The 12,195-nt window shown below is 56.5% G+C and overlaps 1 protein-coding gene across 1 annotated transcript in view; it reads left to right on the top strand.

The window, feature by feature from the left end:
* VWA3A (von Willebrand factor A domain containing 3A) overlaps positions 1–12,195 on the top strand; it is a 70,799-nt gene that overhangs the window by 19,372 nt on the left and 39,232 nt on the right. The window contains exons 3-6 of the mRNA XM_081090310.1: positions 6,907–7,028; positions 7,123–7,197; positions 8,566–8,620; positions 10,839–10,937. Of these exons, the coding sequence (XP_080946436.1) occupies positions 6,907–7,028; positions 7,123–7,197; positions 8,566–8,620; positions 10,839–10,937 (351 nt within the window). The remainder of the gene's footprint in view (positions 1–6,906; positions 7,029–7,122; positions 7,198–8,565; positions 8,621–10,838; positions 10,938–12,195) is intronic.

Here is a 12,195-nt window from a genome sequence, read left to right as displayed (position 1 = left end):
CTCCTTTATGCCTGTGTCCCGTGGCCCCTATTTCTGCCGCTGCTCCAGCTGGGACCGGACACCCTGGTGCTGTGCGCAGCCGCGGGCACTGCTGTGGCCATCAGGAAAGCCTCCCACCCCACCCCCGACTCTGGTGCCCTGACCCCGGGTCCACTTCCGCCAAAGGAGAGTTTTGCCTGCGCAGTTGCCAGAGACCGAGCACCTCCAACGTCCCTGGACCCCACATTTCTGCCAGCCAAGGCGGTTGGCCGGCTGGCCCTGCCGTGATGGGGGTGTTGGGGGCGATCCAGCCTGGATCAGGCTGGTTGGCTGCCATGGTGCGTGTCATAGCCACTGGTCGTTCTGGTTGCCCTGGTCGTTCCGCTGTAAGGGTCCCTGGGTTTTTATATACAGGCAGTCCTCGGGTTACGTCGGACTCCACGTACGTTGTTTCATGGTTATGCCGCCATTTCCCACTTACAGTATTTATAAAAAAAAAGTTCTGTCATTTCAATGTATGTACATATGTGCTTTATGTTTGTTGTTATTTAGTTACCAAAAGTAAAGGTCAGGAATTATCTTTTTAAAAAATTTTTTTTTACTGTTTCATTTCATTACTGCTGTGTATGTGTTCCATGTGAGTGACATAGGTGCTTATGTAGGTGGGTTCTGACTTATGGTGAAAATCGAATTATGTCTCACAGTAGGAATGGATCTCTGACGTAACCCAAGGATCTACTGTATATAGGTTGGTTTCGGATCCTTGCTTTCCATTGCCTTGAATACTCCATGCCATTCTCTTCTGGCCTGTGAAGTTTCTGATGAAAAATCAGGTGTCAGCCTTATGGGAGCTCCTTTGTAGGTAACAAATTACTTTTCTCTTGCTGCCTTTAAGATTCTCTCTCTGTCTTTAATTTTTGACATTTTAATTATGATGTTTCTGAGTGTGGGCCTGTTTTCGGGTTTTTCTTGCTTGGGACTCTCTTTGCTTCTGAACTTTTATAACTTTTTCTTTCACAGGTTAGGGAAGTTTTTGGCCATTATTTCTTCAAAAATATTCTCAGTTCCTTGCTCAACTTTCTTCTCCTTCTAGCACTGCTGTTATGCAGGAATTGTTATGTTTCATATTGTCCCACAGCTCCCTTAAGCTGTTCTGTTTTTAATATTTTTTTCATTTTGGTTATCTGATTGAGTGATTGTTTTTCTGCCCTGTCTTCTAATTCACTGATCCAGTCCTCAGCCTCCCCCAATCTGCTGTGTATTCCTTCCAATGTTGTTTATTTTTTGTTAATCCTCACCCAAGGATATTTTTCCTTTTTTTTTTTTTTTTTTTTTTTTAGGGAGAATAGGAGAGGGATAGACAGAGAGAAACATTGCTGTGAGAGAATGAGAGAAGCACATCGACTGGTTGTCTCCTGCACAAGCCCCAACCAGAGCCCGGGCCAGGGAGGAGACTGTAACCATGGTATGTGACCTTGACCAGAACCAAACCCTGGACCCTTTGGTCTGTAGGCTGATGCTATATCCATGGAGCCAAACCGGCTAAGGCCAACCTGTTCTTTATTGGTGCTATGTCATTCTTTATTTTCAACTGTTCTTTTTTCATAGTTATTATATTTTTTTCTTATTCTGTTAAGCATCTTTGCCATCATTATTCTGAACTCTGTGTCTGATAAATTTCTTATCTCTATTTTGTTTAGCTCTCCTTCTGGAGAATTCTCTTGTTATTTCATTTGGGGCTCATTTTTTTTATCTCCCCATTTTGGCTGCCTGTTTGTGTTTGTGTCTATGTATTAGGTAGATCTGCTACAACTCCCAATCTGTAGTGTAGGACAATGTCAGAGCTGTTTGTGATTGGCCCTTAGTACCCTGTTTGGAGCTATTAGCGATCCTCAACTTGTGTCTCCCTCTGCTTGGACTGGGTGACTTTGGAAAGGACTAAGATGTGCACCAACCAGGGTCTGCTTTGCCAGCCCCAGGCCCAGAAGGGGACCAGGCTAAGACTCAAAGCCTCCAGAGATCCACCTCTTCAAGCTGTCGACCACAAGGTGGGATAAGAGGTCTTCTAACAAGGTGGAGCAACTGCCTTCCCCCAGGCATAAACCGCCTGGGTAGCAAAGGTCTGCAGAGAAAAATAACCGCCGCAGCATGAGGGAATGACCCAGCACACAAAACTGTGATGGCTGCCCTCCAAGCTCCAACCCCTGAGCCCCCAACCCTGGACTCTCCTCATACAGTTCCAGCCCCCTCTAACCTCCCTCTTCCAGACCCAAGGTGAGTGGCTGCACACGAAATTTTGTGCATTGGCCCTTTAAGAGGGTGCCTGCATTTCTAGCCATCTCTGGCTGACAAACAGCAACCTTGCTGCTTCTCACAGCCACATGTCCTGTGGGCACCTTTCTCAGTTCTGGTGCTCTGGGCTGGGGCCCAGATTGGGGTTTAGACCCCAGAGTTCTCAGTGAGTACCCCCCACAGCTGAGACATCCCTCCAGACCTTCCGCTGCTGTCTGTGGGCGCCCAGGCAACCCTTCTGCATCTCCACGCTTCCTGCCAGACGCTATGCAGTCTCCACTTTCAGTCCTTGGTTGTCAGGGCTCTCTCCAGCTAGCCTTCAGATGATTTTTCAGGGTCTTTTTTCTGTTTTAGTTGTATTTCCAGTTTGGTCCTGGAAGAATGTCAGTGTAGCTTTCACTTACTCTGCCACTATTTTTAATCTAACCTTCAGGTATTAATAATACAAAATCAGTGTCCAAAACATGATGGATCATTTCAAATGCAAGTAAAATGGAAGGGAAATTGCTTCTGCTATGCTCAGTGTCCTGGGCCAGAGATGGATGAGTCCTGAAAGAGGAGAAGGGCGCCATCTAGTGTTCAGATGAGGAGTGGCAGTGCTTTCCTAAGTGGGAGGAGGAGGAGGATTTTAGGCAGTGTTTAAGGGCAGGGCATTAAATAGCATAAAATCACATAATGAGAAAGTTATCTTTTCAGTCCCTTCTCTCTCAATTCTTTTTTTTTAAAAATATATTTTATTGATTTTTTACAGAGAGGAAGGGAGAGAGATAGAGAGTCAGAAACATCGATGTGAGAGATACACCGATCAGCTGCCTCCTGCACATCTCCTACTGGGGATGTGCCCGCAACCCAGGTACATGCCCTTGACCGGAATCGAACCTGGGACCCTTGAGTCCGCAGGCCGACGCTCTATCCACTGAGCCAAACCGGTTTCGGCTCTCTCTCAATTCTTAATGAGGTAGTCACAGTTTGGTGCTAGTTTAAAGACAATATATTGTGGTTACAGCATGACTTGAGCTATTCTATTCCATTGGAATCCTTGCTTGGAAAGTGTTTGACACCTAATAAGTGCTATTTAAGTGTTTGCTTTAATTACCAGTATTTTTCACACTTCTTTAACATTTGCTAATTTCCTCTTGAAACAGAGAGAAAGCAGGCCTCAGGCACAAAACTTAAGACACAATACTACCTTGCTGCAACATGTAGTAGCATTATACTGTCATTATCTTCCTTTTATGGTTACCTTCTACTGTTACTGAGAACTATTTTTGCAGAAGCACGTGTTCTGTACCATAGCCTCACCACGCCCATTTTAATGGTGAAGAAAGAGACTTGCTCAGCGTCGCAAAGCTAGCAAGTGGAGAGCCCCATTGTTTGGGCAGCAAATTGATGCTATGAAACAGGTTGTCTTTGCCAGTAATGTATTTAACACAGGTTCATTGAGGGAATTATAACAGTTCCACAGGCCAATAGCAACAAGATAATATCTATATAAATAAAAGCCTAAGCCACCGTTTGACTGTTCGACTGGTAGCTATGATGCACACTGACCACCAGGGGGAAGATGTTCAATGCACAGGCATGGAAACATGGAACAGACTAATGAATCTCAGAGGGAAGGGGGGGTGGGAAGGGAAGAGATTAACCAAAAATCTTATATGCATACTAGAGGCCCGGTGCATGGATTTGTGCACCAGTGGGGTCCCTTGGCCTGGCTTGTGGGGATCGGGCCGAAACCAGCAGTCTGACATCCCCCGAGGGGTCCTGGATTGCAAGAGGGCACAGGCTTCCAGTCTCCTAATAAGCCAATAAAGAAATAACATACTTTGAATGAAGTTACAATTGTTTCAGGCAAGAGGAATGTAAGGGAAATAAAGTCCAAATTCAGCGGAGATGCACCCTCCAAGCTGAAGAGTGGGTTCTCGGAAGAGCTGCTGTCCTGCCGCCAGGGCAAAGGGAAAGTTTCCTGGTGTCAGAGCATGTTGCTGGGCAGTGATGGCACTGTGTTGGGGGCAAGATCACCTCCTTCTTGGGGCTGCTGCATGGTTTTACCCCTCCTGGTAAAGAGTCATCGCACCATGGCAGGAGCTAATGCCTGAGGTCTCTGGAGGCCTATGCAATGAGCAAAGAGTCCTCTTGCCCCGGCCGACACTCTCGGTGCGTCCTCAGGAAGCCTTGTATTTCCAGACTAAAGGCCCTCTCGCTGTAGCTGCTTCCCCACGTTTACCCGTAGGCCCAGCAGTGCCCGCCATCAGCTGAGCTGCTGCTGACCAATGACAGCGTCCCGTCGCGCTCCCAAAATGAATGCTTCCCTCTTAGATCAAAACTTCCTCTGAGTCATAAGCAAGTGGACTTGAAATATTAAACAGTGCCATGCCCCTTTCTCCTCAGCCACCCTCTTCCTCTGCCCATGCCCCCGTCCTGTGCAGTGCAGCTCAGGCAGCCACAGCAGGCCGCCTCCATCCCCGTCCACCACTCACCGCTGCAGTGAGAGCCTGTGTATTCAAGCCCCGGCGGAACCACTTAGGGTTCAGGCAGGTGCCCAGGCGCAGGTGAAGCCATCTTTGAGTCTAGGCTGGGGTGCCAGTGGGTTAAATGGTGCTCAGGCCCATTCTGCAGTCATCGGCTGCTGGGGTGGTTTCCCTCGGCGTGGGAAGATAGTATTTCGACTTAAGTTTTGTGTGTGAGGCCTGCTTTCTCTCTGTTCCAAAAGGAAATTAGCAAATGATGCCATTCTGTACCCTAAGAGAGTCGTGGCAACTCTGGTAACATTTAAGGTCAACCCATCACATGGACAGCAGTGATTGTGCCGGAAGCTCTTGCAAACCCCTGCCTGGCACAGGCCTGGCACGCCTTCCCAGCCTTTTCTCGTCGTGCCGCCCTGTACTTACTCCACTCCAACCACAGTGGGCACCTTTCCATTCTTCAGACCCTCTGACCCCTCCCCTTCATGCCCCTGACGGGAGGGTGTGCTCCAAGCTATGCACAGGGCTGGCTCTTCTTAACCTCAAATCCTGACCAAGAGGCTAAAGTGACCCCCCATCCCCACCCTAGTCATTTTCTATTACATTTCCCTGCTCCGTCTTCTTAATAGAACGGTTCCTTTCTGTTCACTGACTTCGTTTCTTCCTTACTGTCCATCCACACTCACTAGGACAGTGATGGCGAACCTTTTGAGCTCGGCGTGTCAGCATTTTGAAAAACCCTAACTTAACTCTGGTGCCGTGTCACATATAGAAATTTTCTGTTATTTGCAACCATAGTAAAACAAAGACTTATATTTTTGGTATTTATTTTATATATTTAAATGCCATTTAACAAAGAAAAATCAACCAAAAAAATGAGTTCGCGTGTTACCTCTGACATGCGTGTCATAGGTTTGCCATCACTGCACGAGAATGTAAGCTCCAAGAAGGCGAGAACATTTCCATCTTGTTTTATTTATTACTGGAGGCCTGTCGCACAAAAAGATTCGTGCAATCGGCCTTCCCTTCCCCTGGCTGCCGGCACCGGTTTCCCTTCCTCCGGCACCCAGGACCCAGGCCTTCGCTCTGGCTGGAGCTGCCTTCAGTCTTTGCTCTGCCATTTCACGCCTACGTATGCAAATTAACTGCCATCTTTGTTGGTGGTTAATTTGCATATCTCACTGATTAGCCTATGGGAGACCATAGCTAAGGTACAGTCAATTGCCATGTTTGTCTATTATTAGAGGGGATTTTTTTAAATTCTCACCTGTGGATATTTTTCCATTGACTTTTAGAGAGAGTGGAAGAGAGGGAAAGAGAGAGAAATATCAATGTGAGAGAAACAAATGGATTGGCTGCCTCCTGCAGGCGGCCGGAAGAGGGCCGGGCGGGGAGGAGCCTGCAACTGAGGTACACGCCCTTGACCGGAGTCTAACGGGGGACCCTTTGGGCAGCAGGCGGATGCTCTATCCACTGAGCTACACCAGCTAGGGCTCCCTCTTGTTTTAGCACCTTGGTCGTTGTAGCTCTAGCACCAGGAATGGTGCCTGGTTCAGAGTGGGGCTCACAGCACCCGGGGAAGGGAAGGGGCACCGCCTCCGGAAGGGGGGCAGTCCGGGCAGCTCAGCCTGGGGCGCTGGCCCGCCGCTGGCGCCCAGAAAGCGGCACCAAAGCTGCCTGCCCACCGGAGGGGCTTCCGCTCCACCGCCAGGCCCGCCGCCTGCTGAGCCTCGCGGTGGGGGTCCCAGGTGTCCCGGGTGACATTCTCGGGCTAAAGGTTCCTCCCCTTCGGCTGTGGGCCCGGAGGAGCCGCGGGCGGGTGGCGAGCCTGCGGGACTCTCTCGTTGGTCCTGAGCTGGAAACCGGACAAAAGGTGGGAACCTGGCGCCCCTGCCCAAGTCCAGGTCTTCCGCGCCAGCTGCTCAGGGGGCTGCGTGCCCTGGGGATGGCGGGGTGTCCCGCGCACCCCAAGGAGGCCTGGTGAGAGCGGCCCCTCGGGGTCCAGCACAGGGAGGGGCGAGGAGAGGGAGGGGAGCGGCCCTGCCCGGCGCCCCGCACGGACTGCTCCGAGGACCCGGCAGAGCTGGCCGCCGGATCCGTGCGGAGGAGCGAGCCCCGGCCGCAGCCGGCCCGCCACCGGCTCGCTGTCCACTCCGCTTCCCTCCCGCAGAGGCTGCGGGGAGCCGAGGCCCAGCCTCCCGCGGGGGACGACGCGCGAGCCTGGCTGGCGGCGCACCGCGTGCAGCTTGAGAAGCTCAGCTCGGCGGACCCGGCCGGCCAGGCACCGGGGCTGTAAGTCTGCCGCCCGCCCGCCCGCCCGCCCGCCCGCCCGCCCCGCCGGGGGGATGCTGCCCGGCCCGGGCCCTTCACCGCCTTTGCTCCGCAGGGAGGAGGCCGGCAGCGCCGCGAACACGCCCGCCCCCGCCCCGGCCGCCCGCCGCTTGGAGTCGCAGCTCTCGGAGTGAGTGCCCCGCGCCCCGCGCTCAGGACCTTTCCCTTCCCCCTCCCCCCCCCCATCTGCCCAGGGCGGCCTCTCTGGCACTTGGGGCCGGTCTCTTCCCGCTCTAGCCCGTTTCGTTTTTTCTCAAATAAGGAGGTTGGCCCGCCTCCGTTTCCTCAGCCTTCGAACATGGATGCTCCCTTTGGAGAGACGCACAAAACCCAGCCCCATCTGCTGGTCGCGCTCAGGGGCACCTCCTGACCGAGGGCGCGGCTCAGCCTTTCCCAGATGCTGTCGCCGTGGCAGCCCCTCCAGGCCGGGCGCACAGACCGCGCCACCGGCTCTGCGCCCGTCCCGTGGCCCCGAGGTTCCCGCAAAGCGGGGATGATGATCCATCGCTCACCCTCACTCACGCGCCGTCCCCCGAGGGCTGCGTGCATGGCTCTGTCCAGGCCCCGCGGCTTAGAAGTTCCTCTGAAGTTCACTAAAAGTCGGCTGCTACACGGCCAATTTGTCAGATTTATCAAACCAGTTGGACTACAACTTTCATAGCAATTTTTATTGAGTTGGAGGGTTTAAACAGGTTTTAAAGAACATGTTGGTTGGTTGGTTGGTTGGTTTTCATTGTAAACAGAGCATTTGATGTAATGTCCGAGCCTATTCAGTCCATTGGTCATTTGGTAAATTTCAAGGGATTGGCTTTCATTTCCAAGTTGACTTTTGGGAAATTGACTTGAATGGAGTCCCGGTATCATCTTGGTGTTGGAGGTGATGCGGGGCTGGAGCGGTTACCAAAGCTGCCAGGCCACTCGGCCAGGAGACTGCGGGGGACGGGGCGCCAGCAAGCACCTCGCTGACAGCTCCCCACCTGGGCCCTGTGCATGTTCGGTCCCGGAAAACCACACTCCACCCACGGCCCCAGGGTCTCATGCCCAAAGCCTGCCTTGCCCTTCTCTGGACCCCTCCGATCCCACCAGCCTTCATGAGGGCAAATCAGTTAAAGTCCAGTGACGGAGCCTGTACGCGGAGCGTTGGTGACCTGCTGGTCCCCCAACAGCCATCGGGGTGGTTTGCTGCGTGTTGGACGCTAAGTGTGCGCAGTAGCCGGGCAGGTGCTGCTGGTGGCCAGGGAGCCTTTCTGCTCGTCCCCAGGGCCCCAGGGCCCGGAGTCTCTCGGAGAGGAGGGTGTGAGGGGCAGGAGTGCTTCCCGCCTCCACAGGCCTGCCTCCGTCCCTCTCATACCCCCACTCTCTCCGCTGCATCTTGCCTCTAGTCCCCACCCCTTAGACACATGACAAAGCCATCCACCCACACTCTCCTTCCAGGGAGGTGGCTGTGGGTGGTGACAGGGCTGACCTCGGGTGACGACTCTTTCTGGTGTTTTGACAGAATGATTGGGCTCTATCAGCAGAGAATCCAGTGGCTCTCGGAAAACAGCAGAAAGGTAACACGGTGGGGTTCACGCCTGGCCCCTCTCACCATCCCCTCTGCAGGGCAGAGCCCTCTCAAGTGCCCATCATAGACTTCCGACCGGAGTGCCTTCAGCTACAGAAGAAATGCCTGCCCCACACAAACTGAACACCGCGCAGCTGTGTCCAGGCTCAAACCACGCGCCCCTGTGTCTCCTCGGTGGTTTCATTCTCAGGGAGGCTGTTCCCAGGTCTGGGGAGACGCTCACCGGCTAGAGTGACGTGCTGGGCCAGGGCAGACCAATCCTATGCCCAGGGGCTGAGATACCCCACCTGGGCCCTGTGTATGCTCCGTCCGGAAAACCACACACCACCCACCGCCCCAGGGTCTCATGCCCAAAGCCTGCCTTGCCCTTCTCTGGGCCCCAGATCCCACCAGCCTTCATGAGGGCAAATCAGTTAAAGTCCAGTTGAGCATCGGACTGGAACTAGCGCTCATTCCTGGGGAAAACCAGGGCATGGGGAAGCAAAGGGAGGCGGGTGTGACCCACGGACTGAGTGCTGTCTCCCAGGCAGGGGTGGGGGTGCCTGAGTGCTGTCTCCCAGGCGGTGGGGGGGGGGGGGGAAGGTGGGGGGCGGGGTTCTTGGCCTCAACCGTCCGGTCCTGTGCGCCTCCAGCGGGCGCGCCGCTCCGGTCGCCTTGGGCACTTTCTGGAGGAGAGGGGTTGTCAGGATGGGCAGGGCGGTGGCAGGGAAGCTGCTGTGTCCCCAGGGCGCAGGCCTGTTCTCCCACAGGAGGGTCCGCGCCCTGCAGAGCCAGGCTGGCTCCCGGTGCAGACACAGAGGAGGGGGAGCCTGGGTGGCATTGCAGGCGGCGGTGCTCCCCAGCCCCGAGGGCGAGTCCTGGGCTGAGAGGGGAGCCCGCTGGCGGCCGGCGCGGCGGGAGAAAGCAGGAGAGCACGGGTCCGAGGGCCGGGGCTGCTTCTGCTCCCACTGGTTCCTGACGCTCCTCTGCTACTTGCGGCCCCAGGACACCGAGGACTCGGGTCTGACCGTTGGCTTTGGCCAGAGCGAGGTCGCTGTCGCCTCGGACACGTGGCTGTGGCGGAGCGTGGGGGGGGGGGGGGAGTGAGAGACTGGGGGCGGCGGAGAAGTGGGGGAGAGGGGGGGAGGCTGAGGAGTTGGGGGAAGAGCCTGGAGGGGCTGAGAAGTAGGGGGGAGAGCCTGGGGGGATGAGGAGTAGAGGGGAGAGTCTGGGGGGTGAGGAGTGTGGGGGGGAGCCTGGGGGGTGAGGAGTAGGGGGGAGAACCTGGGGGGTGAGGAGTGGAGGGGAGAGCCTGGGGGGTGAGGAGTGGGGGGGAGCCTGGGAGGTGAGGAGTGCTGGGGAGCCTGGGGGGTGAGGAGTGGAGGGGAGAGCCTGGGGGGTGAGGAGTGGTGGGGATCCTGGGGGGTTGAGGAGTGGGGGCGGGGGAGCCTGGGAGGTGAGGAGTAGGGGGAGAACCTGGGGGGTGAGGAGTAGGGGGGAGAACCTGGGGGGTGAGGAGTGGAGGGGGGAGCCTGGGGGGTGAGGAGTGGAGGGGGGAGCCTGGGGGGTGAGGAGTGGGGGGGAGCCTGGGAGGTGAGGAGTGGAGGGGAGAGCCTGGGGGGTGAGGAGTAGAGGGGAGAGCCTGGGGGGTGAGGAGTGGTGGGGATCCTGGGGGGTTGAGGAGTGGGGGCGGGGGAGCCTGGGGAGGCTGAGGAGCACAGGCCGCATTTGGGCAGGAAGGCGGGGAGGAGGCAGCAGGAGCGGTGTCCTGGGGGCTGCGGGCCCGCCCGGGGGAGGCAACCAGAGCCGCCCCGGAGGCAGAAGACCCCCGTCTTCAGAGGCGGTCTTGGCTGCAGGTCCTTGAACCAGGACAGAGGCAGCGCTGGGCCCGGCCGGCGGGTGGCAGGGCTCGGGGAGGAGGGTGCTGAACGCCTCCAGTTGGTGGAGCCGGGCAGGGGGCGAGGCCGGGAGCAGGAGGGACCGCGCACGGGAAGCCTGCTCTGCGCTCCACGGTGGCCAGGGGGCGGGGCGGGGCGGGGCCCCGGGCTCAGAGCCCCCCGCCCAGGACGGAGCCAGAGGGGAGAGGGCGGCCGGAGGGGTGACCTGGGAGCCGGCGCAGGGCAGGCGGCAGCCCGGGAGGCGGGGAGGGTCCTGGGAGCCGCCCGCCCGCGGGGCCCCGGCTGCAGAGCGCCCACCCCCTCCCGCTCACCCCGCGCGCTTTGTTTTAGGCGTTCGGCCTCATCAAGGGGGCCCGCGTCGGCCTCCTCATCGACGCGTCCGCCCTGGGCCGGGGCCCCCGGGGAGAAGCCTTCCAGCGCGACCTCACGGTGAGTCGGGGCGCAGGCCCGGAACGCCCCCTCGCCCCTGCCCCTGCGGGCGCCGGGCTTTGTTTCTCGCAAAAGCAGATGATTTGTTTCCCCAAGAGCAGCTCTCACCTGGCTGGCACACAGTTCAGGAGCCCCGCTCTGAGCGGGTGAGCTCCTAGCGTCTCCCCAGAGCAGCCCCGCTCCTGCCTCTCTCCCCAACCTGGTCCCTGCGAGCCCAGCCCGCTCAGCCCTGCGCTCTCCGGCCCCCCATAACTGAGGCTGAGCGCTCTACATGGAGCAGACCTCAGCCCCCCATCGCTCTCGGGCTCTGTGACTGCATTACTAATCCGCCTGCGCCTTGGTTATCTCATCTGTAAAATGGGGGTGACCACAGTGGCCTCACAGGGCTGCCAGAGGAAGACAGGGCTTCATTCAACCTCCATGCTTGGTATAAAGTCTGGCATAGAAAAGACTTTCCTCTCTGAAATCAATAAAAAATATATATTTTCTTAAAGACAAGACCTCTGAGGTCTCTGTAAAGTAACCTGGAGGGAAAGGAGCGGCTTTCTGTGGGGACCTTAGCAGCAAGAGCCAGTTCAAAGACTAGAGTCCAGCATGGGCCAGCCACCCAGACCTGTGCTGGTCTCCTGGGTGCAGGCTGGCCTCCAGGGTCCTCAGGGCTGTGTCCAAAGACCTGGTCTATAGCAGCCAGCACAGGCTTGTGTTGGTGGCAGAGGTGAAATTCCCAGCTCAGGGGAGAGGGCGAAGGAGACATTTGACTCTTGGATGTTCACCAGCTACAGCTTAACATCAACCAAACAGGCTGGCGTTGTGCCTGTTGCTCCATCTCCCACTCACACGCTTGGAGGGAAATTACTGCCCCCGTCTCCCTTCTCCCTCTCGAGGCCACAGTGAAGGGTTCACCCACAGCGCACACTGAGACCAGTAGCCAAGACACACAGCCCACCGCACTTCTGACCAGGTGGGCAGCAGCCCAAGGCGGGCATTCCAGGGGCGCAGGAGCGGGACGATAAGGTTTAGTGGTAATGTAACGGACAGTCAGCGGGTCCAGGCTGCTGTCACTACTCGAGCCAATGAAGCAGAGACAGGGTTCAATCACGTGAGCGTTTATTCCAAACCTGCAGCAGGGAGAGCAGCAGGTCAGCCACAGGAATCTGCTCTGCATCCACCATAAGCCGCTGCTTACATTGGGTAGAAGGACAAGGATTACATGGGGAAGGAGGCAAAGGGTGTGCCATGTGGGCGGTTTGCAGGTAGG

The sequence above is a fragment of the Myotis nattereri genome (genome assembly GCF_964212035.1).
Source record: "Myotis nattereri genome assembly, chromosome: 4".
In the NCBI taxonomy this organism is placed as follows: Eukaryota; Metazoa; Chordata; class Mammalia; order Chiroptera; family Vespertilionidae; genus Myotis; species Myotis nattereri.
The sequence above is the reverse complement of the archived record's forward strand: the minus strand, read 5'-3'. Positions and strand labels throughout refer to the sequence as shown.